The sequence below is a fragment of the Paramacrobiotus metropolitanus genome, unplaced genomic scaffold, assembly GCF_019649055.1.
Source record: "Paramacrobiotus metropolitanus isolate TYO unplaced genomic scaffold, Prichtersi_v1.0 Parri_scaffold0000189, whole genome shotgun sequence".
In the NCBI taxonomy this organism is placed as follows: domain Eukaryota; kingdom Metazoa; phylum Tardigrada; class Eutardigrada; order Parachela; family Macrobiotidae; genus Paramacrobiotus; species Paramacrobiotus metropolitanus.
The window spans coordinates 96,612-123,637 of record NW_026570409.1 but is presented as its reverse complement, the minus strand read 5'-3'; the positions used below and the strand labels follow the sequence as shown (position 1 = coordinate 123,637).

Here is a 27,026-nt window from a genome sequence, read left to right as displayed (position 1 = left end):
CGTTTATTAAGTACATGGAAGTTGGAACTACACGCAACTGGCAAACCGTACAATTAAGGAGCTTCTAACTTTTAAGGCAGAATATTTCTTTAGCAATTCAAAGAGGCAATGCCGCTGTTATTGGTACTGTGGAAAATGTGGTTTTGTTGAAGTGTAACTGGCTCTTGATATTGGAAATGCATAAATTTCGACGTTGATAAATTTAGTAGTTCCAAATGTACAACAACGAGCACCCCTCAGAATAAAACAATCAAAGGAAAAATTGAAATTTCAACTGTATCAAGGAATGATACTAATCGTAAGGAATAAATTTGAAGATGTGAGACGCTCCGGGCGGCTGCCATGGTGACTGACACTATCCGTGGCGCGCTGCATCCAGGGCGCGTTTACGTAGGAGATTAATTTTTCACACAGCCTGCTAGTGCTCTCGCTCTGACGCGCATGTTCTGCGCGCTTTGGAAAATTTTTTCAGAGTCTTTTCACTCTTTTGCAAAATTTAACGCTCCAACAGGTTTTCTTGTGGTTGTTCCTAGTGCTATCTGCTAATCTGCCTTTTCTTGATTGGGAGTTTTCTTGACGGGAATGCAGTGCCTCTGAAAGTGACCCGTTTTGTTAGCCACGGAGGAACATCTGGATAGTGCGGAATTTGTGTCGCTAGCGCTGGGCGCTGTGATGATTACTGTACCTACATGACACAGGGGGGTTTGCTTGGGCTTCCTCTTGGAAGATTATGTGCCTCTTGAAGTGTGCTTTGCGCAGAGCTCACTAGAGTAGAGCCAGATGTGATCCTGTGTGCGGGCAGAGACCACAACGGACAGCCAATGTTGTCGGCGTGCATGGGGCCCGCCCGCGGGGTTGGGACGTGCAGCATGGCCAGTGGGCTGCGCAGAATCATGGGCCGTAGCCGTCGCATTCACCTTCGCAGCCCCGCTGCGAAGGCTAGGGCTTCGCTGCACTACTGCGCACAGGTTCAGTAAATACTGCGTAGGTACATCCCTGGGGATTGTGTGTGTATGATTCAGTCACTCTTTTGCTGTAACCAGCGCAGTAACTGTTGCATAGAAAGTGGACGAGTTGAAGGCCAAACTGGACAGCCTCTTGCCGCCCAGAACAGGTGGGTTGATCCTAGTTGAACACATTGTGCGCAAACCAGCGCATCTCGGTTCGAACCCTGTGCTGGCGCTGTATGTGCACTGGATGTGTTGCGGTTGCGCCCTGTTTGCGGATTTCATTATGGCATTGGGCAGACTAGCTCTGCAATTTCTTGAACCACCGACTAGTTTTGTAGTCATACATTGTAGTCTGGTTAATTCCGATAACGAACGAAACTCTAGCCTGCTAAATAGCCAAAGATCTCCAGTGCACGTTCGCAAAACGTAGATGCTTCCGTTTGAACGTATGGTGCGCATGTTGTAGATAGCACTGCGGAAGATGAAGCCGCTCATCAGACCGCCGAGTTGGGCCCGATGGACGAATTTATGGAGACACTGCAGTGTGCAACGACAACGGCCGACGCCGCGGTGCGCGAGGGGCTGCGGCAGTTAAGCCAGCCCCCGCGGGTGGTTGCGCTATCCACGCGGCTGCGCGTGCAGTGTGCGTCGGTGTGCCAGCTGATTTTAATGGACCAGCGCTCGCGCATTCAGGTCCTGTCGGCCACGCTGACCGCCCCGGGGGAACTGTCCCCAACAGCGACAGACGCGCTGCAGCGGTGCCGCGAAGAAGATAAACGCATCGTGGTGGACGCGGCGGACATTCTCCAGCGTTTCCTGCGGCACATCCTTCCGCAGCAGCTGCACTCGGAGTTGGATGGCATCCTCACGCCGCTGTTGGCTCGGCTGCAGACACGCGATACAGTAAGCAATAGGAAGCCGGTTCGGTCAATATAAACAGCGTCATGCGTGTGTGTTGCAGTCGGACGTGTCCGACTTCCTCTCGACGCTGGATGCGACGATATCGCTGGCGGCTCGTGTCCTCGCCGGTCTGCAGGGGGAATTCTTCGAGACTACAGGTCAGTATGTGAGAAATCTAAGAAATCTAAGAAACCTAAGGAAACATTAGAAAACATGAGAAAATTTTCATAATCCCGAGCTTCGTCCGGCGTATCTACAGAAATCAGTGAGACTCCGGCCCTGATCCGCGACCTGGACGCCCTGGCTCTGCTGACCCGCAGCGGCCGCTTCGACCCCACCGTGACCTTCGCGGTGGGCCGGCACCGCGACTACCCCGCCTCCGACTGGCAACGCTACCCGGAGTACTACCGCGGGAAATGCCGCGTCTTCGTGCACGCCCACTGGGTGTACGCGGTGGCCCGGCTGGGCAGCGGGGTCTCCGGCGGCGTGACCGGGTCGCTGTTGACGGCCTTTACGCGCGCAATGGAAGACGATGCGTACGCTGCAATTCCTATGCTGGCGTTGGTGGCGCTGGACGTGGCTGACCGCCTGGGCGGCGGCACCGTGTATTATCTGGTGTGCGAACTCGTGGCCTACTCGTTCACGCCCTTCCGTCCCACGAATAAACCCCCGAGTCCCAAGACACCCATCGCCGGCCGCGTGTCCTACCGCAACGAATCCCTCCTGCAGGCGTTCATCCAGATCGCCGACATCCTCGGTCCGAGCACCCAAGTCCAGTACTGTCTGTCCGTCCACGTCAGTCCCCGGGTGCGGGACGACGACCCCTTCTGGGCGACACTGTATCTGTTTCGCCGCGTCGCGTTCCCTCGCGCCAGCCACCAGGACAGTGCGGCGGCGGAGATCGAAAGGTCACGGGGCCTGGAGGTCGACTGTGTCCGGCTGTGCAATGACGACGTTCAGGCCATGTCGCGGGAGGATCTCCGGCGCGTCTTCGACATTGATCTGGTGGCCAAGCACCACGCCGACGGCAGTAACTACATGCAGCCGTTGCAGTTGCCGCTGGAGCTGCAGTATCCCGACGGGTCGTCCCGGCAGTTCACGGTGAATCTGAGCAGGTTGTTCGAGGATGTGTATTGCTACTGGGAAGAGGATTATCGCACTCGTACGGAAGACAAGCCAAGGCCGGCTCATTCCGTGCTGCGATACCGGGACAGTGAAAAGGTGCTGCGAACACAGTCGGTCCTGTGGCGCTACTGGCGAACGTAGGATCGATAACGGGAGAGGCGCCTTGAAGGGGTCCCTTCATTAGACTGCTGGTTGGTTCAGCCATTCGTACGTTTATTGCATTTTTCATTATTATTATTACTTATTATCACTCTACACTCTCAGTAGCCAGAACTCCATTAAAACCGAGATATTGGAAATCTTTTTTTGGTTAACTTTATACCAATTTTTGGTTTGATTTACTATTGTGCACCGGCTTGGCCAACGCCCAGTACGGGGTCTTGGGGTTAAAGGAAAGGCCTGGCCATTCATTGATTAAGACGGCCGAACGCATGCTGGCGTTTTAGTCTTGGAGACGATCAACGCCGGGTGTGTTTCCGTATGGGCTGTCTTTTGTCGTCAGTTTGCTGCATTTATCTGACGCCTCAGAGCCCCCGACCACCACTACGTCCGTTTTGATCATAGCGTCTCCGGCAGGCAGTGTCTAGCGCGTTGCATCAGCCTGCTGCAGCCAGTGTTACTGACATTGCTTAGGAGTCTCAGCAGGGCGCCATCCGAGGGAAACCGAGAAACGGCCGAAAAATGCACCGATGGGGGCATCGAAGCCCGGCTACGTCGTAAGATCAGCGTAGGCAGTACCACTGCACCACGGCGCAATACGTTGAAAATCCTTGAAAGACTTTGTCGCTGTACATGAGCCGCTTGTCTCCTCACAGGAGGAAGGACTTCGGCCAGATCGTCCATGTACAATGTTCGGTTAAAAACTGACTACCTGCTTGATTTGATTTTTCCTGTACGTAGTACGTACTCTGTATATGCAACCGGTGTTGAATACTCTCACTATTTTTAAAGTCACCTTGCAGTTTCCGATTTCCCGGCAGTGTTTTGTGCATGGGCACTGCGCCAGCACATCGTTTTCCCAATCAAAATTATGCGACCTTGATTCCGGACATGCTGAACTGGATATTGAGAAAAGCCGTTTTGGTTTGTCTTTTTAGGTGTGGCTATTCCCACCGCCTCGCACCACCTTTTTTAAAATATTTTTTACACCGCCTCTTGGCTATTGTCAGTTTGTCACACCCTTTGCACACCTCCTTTGGCTATTTTCACCTGTTTATCGCACTAAAACAGCTGACAAAAAATATTCACACAATGGGTTGTTTGCATCTAGAAGACTCGATTTACAGACTTTTATAGCTGTGCCGTTAGCGCGGCGCTTTTTCCTTACGATTAGTTCCACCGCCGGCCAGAAACGGTAGTACGAGTACATCTACTGATTGACACCGGCAAATATTACCGGCATCCGGAGGTCGGTAGGTTGCTATTTCAGACAGACTATTTGTTTTGTTTTTTCTTGCAAATACCTGCGATAATCGCTTTACCGTACTTAGCGAAGAAAAGAGGGAACTGACACCCCGCACATGTCATTCTCGTGAAATCCACAAGCTACAGATAGTTTGGCGAAAATAAGTCTATCAAGTAGTATCTAAAGTTCAGGAACTGATCTGCGTAATTCAAACCTGTTTTTTAGTACAACATCTTAGCCATGGTTATTAAGTATTTAAACCGGCCTAATTAAGTCTGTTATCGGTAAGCAAGTTGAAACTAATGGACACCACGGGTTATCTTGCAATAAGTCAACCAAGGGACGATGGGCGCGGCATAAAGAAATGTACACTATTACCAAGAATTGTTGGGAAAGCGCTGGTTTTCCTTGTCAGCTGAAACCGACCGGCTTATCAAGCAAAGACGGAAAAAGACCTGCTGCACTACGCCAAACTCATATGCGTCCACATATCGTTCGAGAGCCATTAGTGTGTAGATCGTCCATCTTGAGTCAGTTTTCAGAAAAAACAAATGTTGTAATGAAAACTGGAAAACGCTTCAACGTAGAAGTACGGTAACTTGCTGTTCAGTACTGCTGCAGATATATTATATCGAAATTAATTACCAACAAAATCGAACACTTACTGTAAAGGCTGCCTCACAGTTCACCGAAAACGGCAGTTTCGACTAAAAGGTGTCCAAATTTCGAATAACTATGAGGACACCATTCCCCGACTCTCCGTCCCATTCTTACGGATGACTCTCCGTCCCATTTTTACCATTGAGGGGGCATGGTCGTGTTGAAACCGAAACGTCGAAATTCGTGGTTTCGACGACTTCGGTGTAGGAGAGGATGGCTCCTCCCTAATACAGTCTCCGTTTTTTTTCACCCAATCATACATACGTTTGCCCAAGCGGCCACTGCCCAGTGTGTCCACCTGGACGCCCCGATTATTAATACACTTATATCATGTACCTATACATATGTACCAATTATTACATAAATGATAAATGCACTCTTACACAACCCCCTTTTTGTTAAACAGACATTTTAATTACTAAAATAATTACATCTGTACGTACTTTTTTCCATATTTGTAAATTTGTAGTGCATATTATATATGGTTTTCCATCTGTGGGCCGTTTGGAAAGTTTACGTAAGTTTTACATCGGCTTATTAAATTGTAGCAAAATGCCTCGTCAAATATTAGCAGTATAAAAAAATTAATACCGAATAACTCGGAATTCAGAGCAGCTGTGTGAAACATTGCAAGGCATTTTGGGATAACAATAAAATTTAATATGGAAAGCTACTAGTGAGGTATTTTGTGCCAAAAATTACCGTGAGTGGGTAGATTGCCAAACTGAAAGTTTATGAAAAATTTAGTTTCTCAGATTTGACAAATTATACGAGTACAGTAAAAAGTGCATAATTACTTGTTACCAAATTAATAATACGTACGATAATACTCGGCTTGCCATAAGCCTAATGCCGGCTTGCCATAATGCAGCCTTCAACCGCCCTGGGCGGTGACTTCCAACCGTTGCAACGGGCGGTTGCCTACTTCCTGTCAAAAGAATATAGCCGAAGCACGGACAACTATGAGGAACACAACTTTCGGACACAACGGCGGGACGGGAAGTCGGAGTGACCGTGTCGCGGGAAATCCGTGACCACGAAAACTCCGTCAGTACCATCCCGTCGAGAAACCTTTTCTCCGTCTCAGAAAACGGTTGACTATGGGGCCGCCTTAACAATTGAACGGTGAACCGAACTGAGAAGGCATCGTATCATTATGCAACGACGTCGCCGCGACAGAGCGCCGCGTAGAGACTGAGCGTTTACCTACAACGGTGGTACAACGGTCCCAAACACCACTTTATTTGGAAGTATAAATTTTATTTCCAATTTGTGCCTTCCAAATGAAGTGGGCTTTGGATTCCGTCTGGCGACAGCTGTCTAGGCGGCCCGTGCATAGCATGGAGAACGTGGATCATCATTCGAATCACAAAATATAAGTCGGGTGTAAAACCAAGAAAACATGCACATCGTAAAGGCAAGAGAACGGCACTGTTATGACTGTTATCCTTGCAATTAATAAATCGAATCGCTGGGCGAAATATTGAATGAAGTTTTTGTGCTTACTGCGTACGTGTTCTTATAAGCATACGTAACCGCTTCCTCGTTGCGGTCCACCATGGAGAACGCCTGCCACCGCAACAACCGCCCTTAATGTCCGACACTCGTCAATTTTATTACAGTCGTGTTGATAGTTTTCCACCATCGTCTACGTAAGTAAGTAATAAAAGTAGACACGTATAAGTGGTTTAGCAGAATTTCTTGTGAGTTATTCAACAAATCGCACGCCGTGCACCCACCAAATTGACTCTATAGTCTATATGCAAGCGGAGTTGAAGGACAATTTGCGCGCTAATTGATGTTAAATTCCAGGTGGCCGCTGTTTGGCCGCCCAGCTCTTCCAGACGTCGCTGCCGTCTGCTTGACCTATTTTGCTTCCGCTCTGCCTGTTTGCACACGGGCGCTATCTAGTTCCGTAACGTCTGACAGATTCTTAAATCTCAACTGCCTGAATCATTCCAGTTTTGCCATTTGAGCTCTCTTGCGTTAATCGTTGATGTTTAACTTCGCTGGTTTCAACTTCGCTGGCCGCAGTGGATCCTCCTGCAAATGCCGTGCATCGAGTATTTAGAACTGATCCCCATACTTCTCAGTTCTCAGTTTAATTGTTTGGGGCTCGAGGCTGCACGGAAAGCGAGTGATCTTCCATTGTGATAACGAAGGCGCCACGCTAGCATGAGAAAACCTACGTTCGGCCAACACCGGCGTACTGGACATCATGCGTCGCATGACGGCGGCTGCCGCCTCTGCTAACATGACCTTCACGCTAAAGCACATACGCGGCATTAACAACGCGATCGCTGACTCTCTGTCTCGTTTTCAGCACCACAGATTCCGAACGCTCGCACCATCAGCGCTGGAGCAACCGGATCCGTGCCCGGATATCTTCCCGCAGCTACTGGAAACGTACGGCGAACAGTCAACCTCGACTGGCTGCTAACCGACCAAGTCTCCGAGTCTACAAGGAAGACCTACGACGCCGCATTCAACCAGTTCGCAGCGTTCTGTAACCGCCGATCGGTCAACTGCCTGCCGGCAGTACCGGACACCGTTGCCGAATACTGTACGTCGCTCACTTGTTCACTACTAAGAAATCGTTCCGGACCGTTACTGTGTACCTCGCCGGCATCCACAACCGCCATCGCGAAGCCGACGTGAAATCACCCACAGATCACGACCTCGTGGTGCGGGCACTGCAAGGCTACCGACGCCTAGCTGCCCCGCGCCCGGACACACGCCAGCCTGTGACCCTGCAGATACTGCGGCGCCTCAAACACAACCTTCGCCGAATCGGAATCTCCCCGTTCGAACAGTCGATGCTGTAGGCCGTCACCATGCTGTACTTCGGTTTCCTACGTATCGACGAAGTGACCAGCCCACGGGAAAACCGATACGGCCCTCAGCACACTCTCATGCCTGAAGACTTGACGGACTGCGGAAACCAAGTCGTCGTGCGCCTTAAGATCACCAAGACCGACCAAACCGGGCGGAGCCAGCAGTCCTCCCGCGCCGACCGGGGAGCGGCCTCCTTCCTTATGGTTAAGGACAGGATGCCGGCGCGGAAGGGATCGGCAGCGCCGGGCGCCGAAAGGTGAAAGGTGACGGAGCCGTTAATCAGACCGGGGATGTCTCCGCCTAGCAGGTTGGGAAAGGGCGCCGCCTCGAAATACCTGTCGTACTTCCAGATGAAGAGCGACACCGGCGGAGTCTGGCTGCAGTCGACGCGGCCGCTGCACACGTCATGGAGAAGCTCCCGTTCGGTGCGGACACGCTGCGCATCGGCGGTATGAAGACGTCCTGGGCGCGCAGTTTGGGCGGCTCCAGCTGCAGGTGCTGCGTACGGAGTACGCAAAGGTCACCGTCGGGTCCGCAGGGCAGGAGACACTCCACCGTCCCGCCGGAGTCGCGGCCGACGTTGTGGATAAAGAGGTAGCTGGTGTTGGCCGCGGAGAAGCGGTAGCACTGGTGACCTTTGAGGGTAGACGGCGTGTACTCAGCGCGGATGGTGGCGCCGTCGTGGCGCCAGACGATCCGCCGCACCGACTCCGATATGATGACGTCGCACCGAAACCCCGCCTTGCCTCCCACCGCGACACGGACGGTATCGGGCGCCGGCTGTACCGTCCTCACGGTGACGGCGGCGTCCTCGAGGGCGGACAGGTTGATTTATTTGTCCGGGATGACGTGTTCGGCCAGCTGCACCGCCCATGATGCACGAACACGCTGGACTGCAATACCAGCGAAGATATAAGTCCTACGAGTTTTTATCGTGTTGTTTCTTTTAATAGGGTTATACGTTATACAAATGAGCAATGGTTGAACAATGAAAGCTAAATCCCGTCGTACATTATTTCAGCCCATAATACACTTCATCCAGCCTTTTAACGATACAAAGCGTTTCCTGAACGCATGTAGCATTACCTCGCCTTAAAGCAATACTGATTCTCTTCTTATAAAAATCATGACCCATGTCGTTACAGAGTTTACCCGGGTTCCGACCACCGAAAGGGCACCCGTGCACAGCACCAGCCAGCACGCTGACCAGCGTCATCCGTACGAGAATCCGGGAGCGCATGTTATATTCTGTCCGCTTATCAATCGGCTGGTGAAGGGTTTATTGGCATTACACTATTTTATTGCAGATGAACGAAACAGGTTCATTCATTAGCGCATTAATTTTCTGCTGTTTACTTGCACGTGCCTCGTAGCCACGTCAGCCTCCGTGGCTTTAAGAATACAAGACCATCTTCGGTCTCGGGCCTCCGTTTGCAATTTTTACAATTAGGAGCAAATACGAAATTTAATGAGCAAAAGAAACACGTATGATCTATCGTTTGCAGTGTACGCGAATCTGTACAGTAGTTGTTTGAACGTAGTACCAATTTGTTATTTTGAACACAGTATTAATTTTGATTAATTGCATATTTACTTTAATATTACAATTAACAGTGGATTTCAGGTCAACACAGATATGGGAATAATTACTCATTAAGCATCAATCGACACAGGCGGCCTAATTACAGAGAAAATTTGATCTAAATTTGCTCCCATCGGCGCTGTTCCCAAGATCGATGCTGCATTTCCTCGTTGAATCTCTATGCTGATCCGCTGGCGAAGATATTCCGTAGCTCGTTTTTCGCCGGTTTCCTGTCGTATCATCTGTTCAAATTCCGTTATCGTGCGGGCAGCATCCGGTCCGGGCGGTCCAAGCGTCTCGAAGCCCAGAGCACGAAATATGTAGTCCTGACCGATGTTACGATATTTCTCAATCTTGCCCTGCTCGGCCTGCGCAGCTGCTGCTCCTGCTTGTCCGGATGTCGCTACGATGTGCGAAATGGCCATGGTGTTGACGCCCGTAGCGTCCCATGCCAACATGCGTCGTCTCTCCCATGGTGTCAAGGTGACGCCGTCTGGACGCTTGCTGTCTGTTGGGAAAATACCGAGAGGTTCCAATTCACTTTCGAAGCCGGCCGATGCGAGGCTGCGCTTCACAATGGCATTAAGACATTTATGTGTAGGAATTCGTCCGCGACTTTTCATGCAGCTTAGACCGTGGTAGCCACGCGCATCCGCCCACTCACCGCCCACTCACTCATTGCATATTATCGCTCAGTATAGAGTACTTACTACAAGAAAATTGATAATATAGATATAGATATTATAAACTTTTGTGCGTATTGTGGGCTACGAATATTGTAGTTGATGCTCACTAGTCACTACCTTTAATGAGTATCGCAATACAAGTACAAATTTAGTACCAAAACAGAACGTCGTTTATAGTACGAGTAGAAAAACTTCCTCTATGCTATTCTGGTAGGGGAGCGTACCCATTACACCAATCGCGTTTCCCCGTTGTATCTGCATAGATGCTAGCTGCTTAAAAAAGATGTATAATTGGTTCAATATTGCAATTACTCCGCTTCGCGTAAAGCAAGAGCGCACTGAAGTTCTGAACATTAGTGGCCTCAAGTTACGCAATACGGATCGAGTATGCTGCAAAAAGCCAAAGGCTATGAAAATAACTGCATGCCAGCTTTTGTCGACCGAAGCGTAGCGAAGGTCATCTATGGTCAGCGAATATGGAAAATGTGGTGTCCGTCCGTCGGTCACCGCCACCAAATGCACATGTGCGCAGTTACCGTTTCTTTCCAATGCACACATGCGCCGTGGCCGTATATACTCCCGTCCTATGTAACTGGTGGTATCCGTCCGTCGGTCACCGCATATGAAAGAGAACAGACATAGTGGCCGTTTATACTCACGTTACATATAATTTGTAGTATCTGTGCATCGGTCACCGCCACCAAATGCACATATGGACAGTAGTATTTGTTACTGGATACACACCAGCTCCGTGGCCGTTTATACTAACGCCGCATGGAATTGGTGGTATCATCCGTCGGTAACCGCACACAAAACGGAAAGGGCCCGGTGGCCGTTTATACACTCACGGCTTGTAACAGCCTTGGTGTTATTTCTTTAGTTCCAGTCCCCTTTGCTTCCGGTGCGTTATTTACTAACTGTAAGCAGATGCAGATGCAGATTATCCTTATGCAGATGCAGTTTTTTTCCCAAAAATACTTTAGAATACTTGAGCCGCTCGATGATAAAGCACTACCATGTACGGAAAAAAGTCACACGAAGCTCCATGTGCGATGTCTGTAGTGTGTTGCGTGTGCGGCGAAATAAAAAAGACCAAAATTACACCCGTTGCCATTTCTGTGATAGATAACATTTAAAAAGTGTTGTCTAACAGTGCCTCTACGTAATACCGGCACAGCCCAGCCATCTTCGGGCTCTGTACAACGTCTGTCGTAATGTGTCCCAAATATGCTGTCCTCTAGGTTTTCTGAAATTTTTGACTGTGACCGGTAGAAATGACCATCAAAAACTCTTACCAGACTTTTATTGCCCCCTCACCTGACCATCGTGGAAGAGACAACCTTCGGCAAGAACGATGCATGAGTTTTACACCGAAATCGTAATTTCTGAAGTACAATTGCCGTAATCTATTACCTTTACATATAAACACCTAAACTGCCGCCAGCGATGACAGTGTATCACCAAGGCAAAACAAAATATTCATCGAAAAATAATTCTTATAATAGGAAAATTACTTAGATTGATTGAATCAGAATGAATTCTGCTAAATTGAAACATTATTGAGAAGTTGCCACGTGTGTGTTGCTTTAGGGAACTTAATAACTTTCTGAGATTCGAAATTTGATTCCAGCATGAAGAACTTTATTTGCACAGCCAAAGAAACTGTCCGGGAAAGATTTACGCAGCTGTAGGAGCAACGAAATATTCGTATTTGTCTGGGCGGTTTTACCGGTTATGGATTTTTGCTGTACTTTTTTGTTATACCGGTTATTGGCTTTTGCTGTGACATCCATTTTACTAATTTGCGGCAGCTCTGAAGAAGATAAAGTACTGTAAACGAGTTTTAAATATGCTAACAGTTGTAAACGTCGTATAATGCAATGGCACCGGAAACGACCTAAATATAAATCTATCTTTTATTCCTTATGTGAGTTATGTCTATCTTATATTACTGCTACGCTTCGGTCATTTAGTGCCCGCCAAAAGCGAGTGCACTTTCCTAGTTATCCCTTGAACACATATGTACTGAATGAGTACAAAGTGCTTCCGCATGCGGCATGCGTACCCTGCCATACTGGTATCAGTGGTCGGCCAGAAATACAAATTGAGAGGATTGCTTAGTACAAGCATTATCAGTAATAATTATTATTATTAGGTACGTACTGAAAGTACAAGTTATCGCTTGCGGCGGATTAATGGTGCTGGCAGCACTGTTCATATCCGGCTGCAGGGTACAGAGTCTGTACAGTGCTACAGCGTGGTACAGCGCAAATCCGGAGGTAAATTTCGGGCACATGCACGTAACACTTCCAGATCTGGTACCCCGCAGATGTTACACTGTACCTAATGCATCAGGGGCCGGATCATAACTAAGGCTTAGTAAGAGATACAGGGACGAGAAAAACCGGAAATAAAAGTCACGCTTCAGTCCGGATAAACGCATCACAAAAGGCCAAAAAAGTATTGGGAATAGGTATCTGATTTACGAAACCTCATAAGCTATCAATATTTCGATTTTGTTTCCCTTGAACAGTATCGAAATTGCTCTTTAGTTATGGCCTTATGGGATATGATTGAGTAAAGTTACTGTTCAATTTACTTTGTGAAAGCCGTTTTCAGCTATTTCAACTGGAAACGTTAGTTGCACGTGCCTGGAACGTTGCTCGCTTTGGAATAATTATATGTTCGCGTTAGAAACAACCAGTAGGAGGGCGTGACGGAAACCACGCGTTTTGGGCTGCTTGGCAACGCATTAATTTGATCAGGACAAGCTAGTACGGCATGCATACCATAATTAGTAATTACCATTAAGCGGCAAATTACTTACTTGATGATCATGACTAATGCCTTCTTTCCATAATCCATTAACCTGTAACCAGTTAAATACTGTTCAAGAACTTCCGATAAACGGTGTGATATGGGTTTATCATAAACCCATATCACACCATGGGAAAGATGAAAAACCGGCGTGGCCGTGATATTTATAGAATTGTTCTACTGAAAATCCTGTCAACTATACCACTGTGCACTGTGGAAGGTTGCACTGTGGTTAAGAAGGGCAATGTCGGACGCGACTCCGCGGGCACGTCGATTGCTGGGGGCCATTTGTGTTGGTGTGGTGCACACTCATAGTTAAGGATTCTCGTGCTTTTAATACTGTGGAGAGATTGCCTTGTAATTACTGTACTGAGCATAATTAATTGTGTAAGTATGTGCTTGGCAACCGGTGTAATCACTGTAGTGTATGTACTTGTACGTACGCAGTTGCGTTGCTGTTGTTCAGCCTGCCACAGTGCAGCTCTTAAGCTGCGAATAAAAGTACGTACAACTATCTATAAAATAATATTAGCGCGCTCAGGAAATACGCGACAGTTGGGCTACACCGGTGACCGGACACGTACTCGCTCCAAGTGTAGGCCTACCCATGGCCCCCAAAAATCACGCTCAGTATGCTTAAAATTATTAAGGAATCAGTGGAATGTGAACCATGTTATTGTCATCAATAATGTACTGGTACGTTCGAGAATTTGTCCAGCATGACAAAGGTCTAAATTAATTTTTTTCAGCATCTTTCTCATCACGATGTTAGTTTTATAGATGGACTGTGGAGTCGGCATTGCGTGCGATGAATTAAACAACTGAATCAGAAAATACTTCAATTGACCAAGATAACACTGACTGCAAGCGCCGGCACACTACTTAATATTTACAATTTGAACACTAAAAAAAACAACCAAAATCTCTGTCTTCTCTTGGGTTAAAAAGTACTTATTGTGATCAGGATAGCCATGCCATTTCCTTTTGCAATGGCAATACTAAAACTCTGCTTAAGAAAAGCAGCAGAACGCGCTTTTCCAGTCTCCAGTCAAGTCTCGAATTTCACGGCCCATAAAATGCAACAGTTCACCTAGAGCGAGGCCAAATACTCCCAGCGTGTCAACTCTCAACCACTAAAGGATAAAAAAAGAGATCCGTTTTCCAGAAACAAATATGTCCGGCATTTGGAACTGTCCGCTAGCTAAGCCATGCTTCCAGGTTTCCTCGAGCTGCCAGTCGCATGAGTCTGCGACTGTACACCAACTGGTTACATCCCACTTCAGCGGTTTTCCTTGGCGAACAAGCATCACCGTCATCCTTTCGGGCCTTTTTCCGTCCTTACGTGATAATCCATTCGGTTCTACTTGGCAAGGATCTTAAGGGAAATGGCCCGGTACATAGCGTCAAGAATGGGATACCTACACAAAAACTTTCGCTTTCGCGCAATACGAATCCCTTTTTTGTAATACTTTATGTCATTTTAAAGCTAAATGATTTGTATACATTGTTCTGAAAACCGTTTGCGCGCGCAACATCCGGTTGCCGAGATATGGCGTACTAAAATGGGCGAAAAGTTTAAATGCATTGTTGTGTACCAAATGTCTGGTTATTACCCGATCTTCTTGAAACTTTGCAATAAAAGACACATGGTTATAAGGTGGAAAGTGAACCGATATCAGATCCATAGCATGTTTTTCCGATTTTAAAATAAATTTTAAAATTTTCGAAATTAATTTTAAACTCGGGAAAAAGTCCTATTATGCTGATATTGGTTCACTTTAGACATTATAACCATGTGTCTTTTATTGCAAAGTTTCAAGAAGATCCGGTAATAACCAGACTTTTGGTACAACTACACAACAATGCATTTAAACTTTTCGCCCATTTTAGCACGTCATATCTCGGCAACCGGATGTTGCGCGCGCACACGGGTTTCAGAACAATGTGCGCAAATGATTTAGCTTTAAAAATGACATAAGTATTACAAAACAGTGATTCGGATTGCGCGAAAGCTTCAGTTTTAGTGTATGTATCCCATTCTTGACGCAATGTACCGGGCCATTTCCCTTAAACTTGTACTAACAATCCCTGTCATTCAAGGCTCATTTTTAGTACTTTCATTAGTTACATTGAAGGAAACCGAAGGAAGGAAACCGGAGGAAGGAAGGCACCGAAGGTAAAAGCTCCATGCTAACAAAAGTCGGGCATCAGGGGCGGTTGCCGCGGCGACTGAGACCATCCCTGGCACACCGTCCCCAAGGAGCGCTGACGTACGATTTTTTGATAGCATGCACGCCTGACGCGCATTTTCTCCACTTTTTGGGCTTTCTCCATTCTCGGATGTAAACATGTATCTGTACGTAACAAAATACAAAAATTATATTCTAGTATTACTTTTACGCTTAGCCGGCTTAGCGATTCCTGTTCCTGGCGTTATCTGCTTCTGTGAACTGCTGAGCTTGACTGCCAATGCAACATCTTGCTTTTCAACTTACCAGGCATTCTCGGGTCTGTACGAGTTGTTTTGGCATTTGTCATGGAGAAACAACTTGAACGGGACAATACGAGTATCATAAATTCATTAATTTGCAGTGTGGAGTCTGTCGTTAGGGCTGGCCGTACGTTGGACACTGATTCTGGCTTGGACTGCGGATTACGAATTTACCTGAAGGTGGGTTTGTTTTTCCTAAGTGTACGTGTTGAACTGTGCTACATCATAAGTAGAGCCAGGTGTGATGATATGTGGGGGATAATCATAAGTATAGCCAGGTGAGATAATAATTATGTGTGCGTTCAGAGACCACATTAACGGGCAGCGATGTTGTCGGCGTGCAGCGCGGCCGCCCGCGGGGCTGGGACACGCAGCAGGGCCATTGCGAATGGACTGAGCAGAATCACGGCCTACAGCAGCCACCTTGACCGTTGCTGCACCGCTGCCCACAGGTATGACAACTGCTGCGTTTATCATGCTACTTCTGCGTCATGGGGAATTTTGTTGACTAAATTTGCATTATTCTGCATTTTTCAAGATTATGTACGTAGCAATTTAACGCAAAAATGAACAAAGTTTCGCATTGTTAATTATTTGTATTCCAGCAGCGTAAGAATCTACATCATCGGCGATTTTATTGCGCCATCATGATGTGCTATGGGCATACCTATATCTGTATAAAATTAATAATTATTTAGAGTACAAGACTACTGGTACCTACAAGCCGATCTGAAAAGTCAACAGGTTAATTGCATAATTAGCGCAGTGTTTGGACTTAGGAGAGGACTACTGTGCACTACAGTTATTATTACAGCAATTTACCGCCTACATTATTCGGGAAGTTATGAAAAACTAACAAAGATAAATGTTTACAAATGCGGCAATACGAATATTATGTACGTTTATAATGATATTATTTCTTATAGCGACATTTAGCTTAGAACAGCTGTTGCCCAATGGTCAATGCAATGTGGCGTGGCGCGCCGCAGCGTGCACTGGGCAGTTTGGCGTAAGCCATGAATTTCCATGTTTCGTTGCATGCATCCGTGTTAATTTTCTGGATCAGCTTGTACGTACAGTAGAGTAAGCCATGGCTGTGCACAGTGCACCACGCCACCGTCGACTCGTAGCGCACGGTAACTAACTCAAAACAATTGCTGGCTGGTAGGCGTGTAGCCGTCCCCGGCCAATCGGGACGCCTGTTTCGCCACTGGACGACCGTGGGCACTATCAGCCATCAGCCCTTTAGCAGGCCCGCTTCCCGTACTGTCGGCGGCGTGCGCTGTGTGTCCGGCCCATCCGCTCCGGACGCTCTCACTATCCCGCCGATTAACCCCTCCAGTGTCATGCAGGTATAGTGTGTTCAGTCATTCGATGTAGAAGTATGCATAGTAGACAGCTGGTTTCCCCGGGGACACTGATTCGTGGATCGCATGGGTCAAAAAGCATTTCGACCTACAGTGTGTGGAGTGCAGTCAGTTGGCATCCGGTAGGCGTAAAGAATCGTGTCTGTTGTAGGAGGTGGGTCAACTGAAAGCCAAACTGGGCAGTCTGGACCGGCAACCAATAGCAGGTGGGTTGGGGTGGCTGCCGTTATGTTAAACTTAGCTAGCGCTGCAATTTAATTATTTTGCGCCGTTTTTTGTGATGGAATTTCTAAAATGGCCAATTGATGCCTATAATTCGTATCCGGAAATATGCGGTTTTGTGCTTAAAATGGTTAAAAGTCGACGATTTCTCGTTCCTCCTCAACGTTCTCTAGTTGCCAGTTAACTCACCATTAGATTCCGCGGGTTTTCTTTGCTTGAAATTATTTTCAGCCCAACTTGCACTGAACTGAAAAATTAACGCACTTCAGCATATCAGAAAATCAGAAAGGCACAACGCACTTCAGCATATCCAAAAATTATGTAATCCGTTCGAAGACGTGAAGGCCCGTTTGTTCCGTTTATGGAATAGGTTGGCTGGCCACATCAGTCGATGAGATGGACGACACCGTGATCGCTCTGTCAAGGGCAGTGCAATGCGGTGACCACCGTCAAGTGCACCTCATGCTGTGCAAGCTGTCCTATCGCTCCCGCGAGCTGTCACGCCGCGACCTGATGCAGGCGGCGACGGTGTGTCTGCTCATCCTGTTCGACTACCGGTGCCGCGTCAAGGTCCTGTGGGCCAGCGGGACCGCGCCGGGAGACTTGGCGCCAGGAGCGCTGGAGGCGCTGCAGAATCGTCGATACGACGATACCGACCTCGCGCTGGACTTGGCTCGTTATCTAGCGTATATCCTGTCGGACATGTTTCCCCCGCCGTTGCGGAGGGAGGTGAAGCATCTGCTGATGCCGCTCGTGGGCCGCATGTACTGGCCGGTGCCCGAGGGCCAGAGCGTCACGGTGCAGGTGGGTGTTAGGCCGTCATGCATTGAAGGGAAATGGCCCGGTACATTACTTCAAAAATAGGATACACACAGTGACACGCTAAAACTTTTGCTTTCGCTCACTCCGAACCACATTTTTGTTATACTTTATGTTTTGTTCTGAAAACCGCTTGCACGCGCAACATCCGATCATCGCTAAGATATGGCATATTAAAAAGGGTGAAAAGTTTAAATGCATTGTTGTGTACCAAAAGTCTGGTTGTTATCCGATCTTCTTGGAACTTTGCTATAAAAGACATCTGGCCATAAAGTCGAAAGTGAACCATTATCACATCCATTCAATTTTTTCCCGATTTTAAAATGAATTTCGAAAGTTTTAAAGTTTATTTTAAAATTATGGGACTATGCTATAAACCTGAAATTGGTTCACTTTCGACTTTATGGCCATGTGCCTTTTGCAGCAAAGTTTCAAGAAGATCGGGTAATAACCCGACTTTTAGTACACAACAATGCATTCGAACTTGAAACTTTTCACCCATTTTAGTACGCCATTTCTCGTCTAGCGGATGATGCGGGCGGAAACGGTTTTCAGAACAATGTATATAAGTTACTCAGCTTAAGAATGATGTAAAGTATTACGAAAAAGTAGTTCGTAATGCGCGAAAGCGAAAGTTTTAGTGTATGTATCCCATTTTTGACGCTATGTACCGGGCCATTTTCCTTTAACTGATCCCCTGTGAGGTTGTGGTATCTGCTGCTGCTTCCTGGTCGCATATGTTAGTCTTCAAGATTAAGCCAGGCCTTTCTCAGTACTTGCTATGTACTACAACTGCTTGAGTACTTTCTTGTAGTCACAAGTTATCAACTTCCTGTCGATGGCGGATTTAATGATGCTAGCGGCGGTTTATCTTCTTGCCGGTTTCGTAACAGATATTGAATCTGTGGGTCAGTGTCACATGTGTATAGTTCCGTAATACGTCTCAAGACGGATCGTTCTGAGTTTACTGTCTGCAACAGGATCACCGCACCCGCAGTCGCGCATCGCGTAACGCGTAACGCAGGAATAACCGATGGGGCCATGGCCCATGGAGCTGTTTGTGAACTTAGGCGTTCTCGCTTACAGTTTTCACGGGTTTTTGAAATAAGCTTGCATGAGTACAATGCAATATGGGTTACTTCCCTTTCCGGCGACAGTTAAAGCCCGACGAAAAATTGCATAGTATGGAACATTAGGAGGAAGGATCGCTTCATCACTGTATCAATATGTGTCCATCGCTAAGCGGCAGAATTCCGTCTGCCGCTATGCCCTTAACAATCTGCTGGAAAAACGTTTGTGAGCGCGACATCCGGTTGGGGAGTTTTGGGTGGAATAAAATCCAGAAACGTTTGAATGCATTCCAGTGTGCCCAACCTCATTATGGATCGATCGCCTTGCCAATTTTGCTGTTACACGCACAGAAAAATGAAGATCGCTCTGACATCCAACCATAGTTCTTCGTTTTTTTTTATATTTTAAAACTAATTTTGATGTTTTCGTGTGTTTGCCCATTTTAGCACGTCATATCTCGGCAAACGGATGTTACGCGCACAAACGGTTTTCAATGTATACAAATCATTTAGCTTTAGAATGACATAAAGTAATACAAAAAAATGATTCAGAGTGCGCGAAAGGGAAAGTTTTAGTTTATGTATCCCATTTTTGACACCATGTACCGGGCCATTTTCCTTAAATAGCACTGCAGGTGGCGAATTCTTGTGTCAGACAGTCTAGCGGCACGAGAGTTCTGCTCCAGTGATCCGTCGTGGTGACACGTACATCGGCATACGTACTGTATTTTCATTAGCGCGCAATTCTATCGACAGAAGTCAGCCCATTGCCCGGCCTTATCCACGAACTGAACGCGGTGGCGGCGCTGACCAGCACTAACCGGTTCCCTTCCCATGTATACTTCGCCCTTGGCCGGCACAGCGACTATCCGGCCTCCGACTGGGCATACTACACCGCCAAGTACCGCGGATCCTGCCGTCTCATGGTGCACTGCCACTGGGTGTACGCGGTGGCCCGGCTGGGCAGTCCCGTCCACAGCGGTGCGGCCGCGGCGCTGTCGGGGGCCTTGGCGTGCGTCGACGGTGCTGTTCCCCTGCTTTCCGGGGCGCTGGACGTGGCCGACCGTCTGGGCGACGGCACCGTGTATCCGCTGCGGAGCGAACTACATTTGCGCTTCCTGTCCGCCATGGCCACGCCCGTCGTCTGCCGCGTATCGTACCGCCACGAATCGCTCCTCCAGCAGTTGATGCAAGCCTCCGATATCCTCGGACCCACTACCAGCGTCCAGTACTGCATCGCCGTCAATGTCAGCCCGCGGGACGGCGACGACGAGCCCTTCTGGGCCACGCTGTACCTGTTTCGCCGCGTCGCCTCTCCGCGCGCCACGCCGCCCGAGGAGACGGCGCGGACCAGTACGGTCGCGGGGACCGAAAGGTCACGGGGCCTGGAGGTCGACGGAGTCCCGCTGTGCAGTGCCGACGTGGCCGCTATGTCGCGGGAGGATTTGCGACGCGTCTTCGACATGGATCTGGTTGTGCAGCACCACGCCGACGCCAGTAATTACACGCAGCCGTTGCAGTTGCCGCTGGAGCTGCAGTACCCGGATGGGTCGTCGCGACCGTTCGCGGTGGATTTAGATAATTTTTTCCAGCTATTGCAGCGCGACTGGGAAGCAGCAGCGGAACTGCGACAGCAGTCGGTTAATTCCAGGCTGATAGAGAGAGACAGTGACATCCGGACTTGAGCCTGGGACGTGTTGTGCTGCATTTGTTAATGTTCGTGCTATTGTTTTTTGCCGACGTGCAGTGACTAGACTAGCACATTTGGGTCTGCATTGATCAGGATATGCAGTATGCACGACCGCGCCGTCAAGGATTCAAGGGCGTGGCTACTCACTAGACAACCAATCAGTCAGCCGTCCTAAATGACAGTGACCTTTGCCTAAATATCTTGGTTTCTACCTGGACAATTTTCAAGGGCTTTTTCACTGCCCGAAAAATGAACGTCGGCAATAAGACGGATAACCTCACAAACACTGATACTCGTAGATTGTGCCTTAATCAGCAGCTGATGCATGTTTACCTTGACATGCTGTTATTGACTTTACAATAAACTGGTCCGTGGTTGCTATCCTCTTCTGGTGATAACTCCTGTTCCACAATATTCCACTACGAATAATATTAAATACAGCCCTGTTAAGCCAAGTTCGGACAGCTGAATAAGAGGAATTGCCACCATGGTAGCAAGATCGAAAATGAGATTTTCAAAATTCTACATTGTAATAAGAAGAGCTACATCTAATACTGGGCGGAAGTTGAGTAAAATCAGGTAGCAACGGAAAAAGTTATTCAAGCTTTTTCGCTGCCGACCAGGAGCGGTTTGGCGGGCTGGTGTATCTTCTACACTACTGCCACCTGTGGTCATTCTTTCTGAATATGATTTTTCTTCAGTCTGATCAAAGTTTGAAGTTTTCTGAAATTCCGGCGAATTGTTAATTTTACAGAGTGTACAGAGAAACATCGGGCGATGTTCATCAACTCGTAAACCAGTCTCAGTAGCCAACGCTGTAATAAACTGCCGTAGTGAACCGCAAACAGGGTTACGAGAATTTTAAATATTTACTGCCAGTGCCGAATACAATAAAATCGGAAAAACATGTTACGGATATGAAATTTGTTCACTTTCGACTTATGGCCATATGTGTGCTGCAGCACAGTTTCAAGAAGATCGAGTAACAACCAGACTTTTGGAACACCGCAATTGCATTTAAACTGTTCGCCCATTTTAGTACGCCATATCTCGGCAACCAGATGTTGCGCGCGTAAACGGTTTTCAGAACACTGTACACACATCATTTAGCTTTAGAATGATACAAAGTATTCCAAAAAAGTGATTCGGAGTGCGCGTAAGCGAAAGTTTTAGTGTATGTATCCCAATTTTTATGCTGTGTACCGGGCCATTTTCCCTAATTAGACTTGCTAGTCTTGATGCCCGGTTCTACAGGCCTGACACAGGGGACGCAACCACGCATACCACTATGATGAATTGTTTGGTAAGTCGTATGCCATCCAGGAGGTACCGGCAAACAACACAAAATATTATCATGCATCCGATGCCCAATTTTACACACCAAATCGTATCCGCATGACATGGCAGAGCAACTTGCCACCGCTGTTGCTGGTGCTGTCAAAGTGACTGTGGTGCGGTAGTCGGGGCAAAGAGTCACTAGTGCAGCGGCTGTGCGAAATGGGCGTGCCGACTGAGTGAACCATTCGCGGCTGCGAACATGGGTGCGCAGCCAGCAGTCCACGCGCGCTGACCGTCGTACTTCCAGATGAAGAGCGCCACTGGCCGCAGTCGACGCGGCCGCGGCACGTCATGGAGAAGCTTCCGTTCGGCGCGGACACGCTGCGCATCGGCGTGACGAAGACGTTCTGGGCGCGCAGTCTGGGCGGTTCCGCGGCCGCAGGTGATGCGTGCGCAGGGCGCCAAGGTCACCGTCGGGTCCGCAGGTCACCGTCGGCTCCGCGCCCTCCCACCGGAGTCGCGGCCGACGTTGTGGATAAAGAGTAGCTGGTGTTGGCCGCGGAGAAGCGGTAGTACTGGTGACCTTTGGGGGTAGACGGCATGTACTCCCCGCGGATGCATGGTGGCGTTCTGGTGGCGCCAGTCGATCCGTTGCGCCGCTTCCGACGTCTTGACGTCGCACCGGAATCCCGTCTCGCCTCCCACCGCGACGCGGACTGTATCGGGGGCCGGCTGTATAGTCGGCACGGTGGCGGCGGCGCCTTCCAGGGCGGACAGGTTGATGACGTTGTCCGGGATGACGTGTTCGGCCAGCTGCACCGCCCATGCTGCACGAACACGCTGGACTGCAATACCAGCGAAGATACAAGTCCTACGAGTGTTGCTCGCGTTGTTTCTTTTATTGGGTTATAGTTATACAAATGAGCATTGGTTGAACGCTTAATCACGTCGTTCATTATTTCAGCACATAATACACTTCATCCATCGCAGCCTTTTACCGATACAAAGCGTTTCCTGAACGCATGCAGCATTACCTACCCTAGTGATAGTAGTGATTCTCTTTTGCGTAATACTACTTCTGCATTAGTATTTTGGTTCGTACGCAGGAGCTGCCGGGAGAAAAGTCATGGCTCATGGCGTTGCAGAGCTTACGTATACCCGGGTTCGGACAGCCGAAAGGGCATCCGTGCACGGCATCAGCCAGCACACTGACCAGCGTCATCCGTGCGAGAATCCGGTAGCGCATGTTATTTTGTCCGCTTATCAATCGGCTGGTGAAGGGTTTATTGGCAATACACTATTTTATTGCAGATGAACGAAACAGGCTCATTCATTAGCGCATTAATTCTCTGCTGTTTACTTGCACGTGGCTAGCAGCTCCGTCAGCCTCCGTGGCTTTAAGAATACAAGGCCATCTTCGGTCTCGGGCCTCGGTTGGAAATTTTTACAATTAGGAGCAAGTACGAAATTTAATGAACAAAAAGAAATGTTATGATCGATCGTTTGCAGTGTACGCGAAACTGTACAGTAGTTGTTTGGACGTGTACTAATTTGTTAATTTTGAACACTATAAATTTTTATTAACTGCATATTCTATTAGAGCACTTACTTTAACAAATAATATAGATATTATAAACTTTTGTACGTATTGTGGGCTACCAATATTGTAGCTGATGCTCACTACCTTTAATGAGTATCGCAATACAAGTACAAACTTAGTACCAAAACAGAACGTCATTTACATTTTACAGCCGAAAAACTTGCTCTATGCTATCGTGATAGGGTAGCGTACCCATTACACAAATCGCGTTTCCCCGTTGTACGTATTTGAATAGATATATACTCGCTGCTTAAAAATGTAGTTGATTCAATATTGCAACTACTCCGCTTCGCGTAAAGCAAGAGCGCACTGAACATTAGTGGCCTCAAGTTACGCAATACGGAGTACGCTGCAAAAACCCAAAAAAGGTTACAAAAATAACTGCACGACAGCTTTTGTTTTTCCTTCACAACACATTAACTGAATGAGTACCACATGCACCCGCAGGCGGCATGTATACCCTGCCATACTGGTATCAGTGGTCGGCCAGCAACACAAATTAAGAGGATTACTTAGTACACGCATTATCACTAATAATTATCGTATTTGTGGGCTACGAATATTGTAGATGATGTTCACAAAACGTCATTTATAGTAGAAAAACTTCCTATATGCCTGGTATGGGATCGTACCCATTACACAAATCGCGTTTCCCGGTTGTATTTGCATAGATACTCGCTGCTTAAAAAATTATGTAGTTAATTCAATACTGCAACTACTCCGCTTCGCGTAGAGCAAGAGCGCACTGAACATTAGTGGCCTCAAGTTACGCAATACGGAGTACGCTGCACAAAGCCAAAAAAAGGTTGCTAAAATAACTACACAACACCTTTTGTTATTCCTTGAACACACATTTACTGAATGAGTACAAAGTTCATCGGCATGCGGCATGCATAACCCTGCCATACTGGTATCAGTGGTCGGCCAGAAATGCAAATTAAGAGGATTACTTAGTACAAGCACTATCAGTATTCAATAATAATTATTATTATGTTGAACGTACTTGAAAGTACAAGTTATCGCTGGCAGCGGATTATGGTGCTGGCAGCACTGTGCATACCCGGCTGCAGGGTACAGTGCTGCAGCGTGGTACAGCGCAAATCCGGAGGTAAATTTCGGGCACACACGTAACACTTCCAATTCTGGTACCCCGTACATGTTACGCTGTACTAGTACATAATGCATCAGAGGAATCATAACTAAACCTAGTAACAGATACAGGGACGAGAAAAACCGGAAACAAAAATCACGCTTCAGTCCAGATATTCGCATCACAAAAGCGCAAAAAAGTTGTGGGAATAGCTAACTGATTTACGAAACCTCATAAGCTATCAATATGGTATCTCGATTTTGTTTCCCTTGAACAGTATCAAAATTGCTCTTTGGTTATGGGAAATGATTGAGTAAAGTTACTGTGCAATTTACTTTGTGAAAGCTGTTTTCAGCTATTTCAACTGTAAACGTTAGTTGCACGTGCCTGGAACGTTCTCGCTTTGGAATAAATGTTCACGCTAGAAAGCAGCCGGCAGGAGGGCGTGACGGAAACCTTCAAACCCCGCGTTTTGGGCTGCTTGGCAACGCATTAATTTGACCAGGACAAGTGCGGTATACATATTAAGCGGCAAATTACTTACTGACTGACGCTTTTTTTCCATAATCCATTAACCTGCAACCAGTTAATACTGTTCAAGGATTTCCGATAAACCTATATCACACCATGGGAAAGATGAAAAACCGGCGAGGCCGCCATATTTATATTATTATTCTACTGAAAATCCTGTCAGCGAGACCGTCGTGCACCGTGCATGTTGGCACTGCGGTAAAGCAGTTAACAGAGAATGTCGGCCGCGACTCCGCTGGCATGGTCGATTGTTGGGGCCATCTGTTGGTATGGGCAAAGTTAAGGATTCTCGTGATGATACAAATGTGGAGAGATTGGATTGTAATTACTGTACTGTACCTAAGTAATTAAGCATGTAGTAAATTTGCAGCACTCCATAAGGATTGTACATAACCTACCGGTCATTTTCTAAGTGAAAAATGTGGAGCTCGCCATCAGGAACGTTTGAGCGTTTCTCAAATGAAGACACTTAGCAGTAGTAGCAGAGTCCACTGGGCGATGAAAGTTGACCAAAAGCGAACCAAGAAGATTTCGCGAAGGTCTTGCATGACTACCGGCGCAGATAGCTCCCGCATCAGAGAGACATTAGACTGACAAGACACAGGGTGTTTCGGGTATACTCATAGCTTTTTCTTGAGTTAACTCAAAAACCACTCACGCACACACAGAGGTTGGCAACGGAATCGAAACGATAGCATTTCCAGTACTGCCAGTCATACAGGAAGCCGGGTGTGTGGTGAATGGTAACTGCCAACTGGTGAGCCTGAAAGTGTTCGATCGCGGCTGGATTTTGAACGGCCCACTACCGGGTCGAATACGTATCAGCCAGCAGGCGGATAACCGACTGGCAGCGCTCGAGCTGCGGTTGCCGAGCAACAACCTTAATTCGACAGACATTGCCTTCTCTCTCTGGGTTCCGTACACCGCCAAAGAAATTCCCAGGTTCATCAAGCGTTCCACCAACGCTCGAACACAAACTTTCATATGTGCTGACAGTGCTGTTAACTCTACAGATTGCAAGTATTTCATTACGTAACCGGTAACCTGCAAGGTGTCGGCGACTGGACGCAGTCAACCATGTTTTTTCGCAATGCAGTTACCAATTAGCCGCACTCAATATAGCACAGGGACGAGGACCTCTGGGATGTTAACAGGTATCGCCGTGCGCAGCAAGTCGGCGAAGGCGTACCCACTTCCTAATGCAGCGTTCTCCGATCTGCCACCAATCAGATCCAGTGAAGGTTGACGGCGAAGGAAGTCGAGGCCTTCTGAGCGCCTGATGCACTTCCCCAGCACATTCGACTATCTTCAGCTGCTCCGTGCACTTCCAGCACAAATACGTCGTACAAAAGCGGCTCATAATTCGACTCGGGGCAAATAATTTAAAAAACAAATAATTTCAAAAACAAAATTATTGAGAATTTTTGAATGGGCTGTTTCAATTTGGCTGCCCACCCTCTGTAGTAACAAAGTGTACTTCTACCAGCCATACTCGTTACAACTGTTAAATAACTGGAGCAATATCATCACTTTCTAAGTTACATGACTTTTAAGAACAAGACACAGTTAAAAATATATGATAACAAACACGATGAAACGGTTGCATCCGCTTTACGTTTTGATAATAAAATTTACAGCCAGATAAGGCTGCATGTTGTTATGCGCGGCGTCGGAGCCACTCATTCGGGTAACTTGCGATTCTGTAGAAATCGTTCCCTCAGTAGAATACGAGTGCCGCGGATGAGTCATTTGAGACAGGGATTCCGCCCAGAATTCGCGGGTTAATCTCGGCATAGGAGGAATTGTAAAGTCGTGAGTGTGCATTGGCATTTCTTTCGACGTCAGTTTATGGTTCACGGCGCCGCCCGTGTCACCAATGGAGAAGGTGTAGTTGGCGGTAATATTAAT

The 27,026-nt window shown here is 47.6% G+C and overlaps 2 protein-coding genes across 3 annotated transcripts; both read left to right on the top strand.

Annotated features, from left to right (window-relative positions):
- The first annotated feature begins 467 nt into the window (after positions 1–467).
- LOC129600688 (uncharacterized) lies at positions 468–3,588 on the top strand. 2 transcript variants are annotated; one of them, XM_055499245.1, is made up of 5 exons: positions 468–681; positions 1,063–1,114; positions 1,417–1,853; positions 1,912–2,008; positions 2,110–3,588. In XM_055499245.1, the coding sequence occupies exons 1-5, from the start codon at positions 673–675 to the stop codon at positions 3,114–3,116; spliced, it is 1,602 nt and encodes a 533-aa protein (XP_055355220.1). In that variant the 5' UTR covers positions 468–672; the 3' UTR covers positions 3,117–3,588. The 2 variants fall into 2 exon arrangements, with proteins under 2 accessions (XP_055355220.1, XP_055355221.1); XM_055499246.1 differs by having other exon boundaries at positions 1,049–1,114.
- An 11,622-nt stretch (positions 3,589–15,210) lies between these two features.
- LOC129600687 (uncharacterized) lies at positions 15,211–20,918 on the top strand. Its single transcript, XM_055499244.1, has 9 exons — positions 15,211–15,230; positions 15,367–15,468; positions 15,553–15,631; positions 15,758–15,903; positions 16,620–16,803; positions 16,970–17,024; positions 17,411–17,844; positions 18,674–18,767; positions 19,686–20,918. Exons 4-9 carry the CDS (start codon positions 15,779–15,781, stop codon positions 20,612–20,614), a joined length of 1,821 nt encoding a protein of 606 aa, XP_055355219.1. The 5' UTR covers positions 15,211–15,230; positions 15,367–15,468; positions 15,553–15,631; positions 15,758–15,778; the 3' UTR covers positions 20,615–20,918.
- Positions 20,919–27,026: the final 6,108 nt, after the last annotated feature.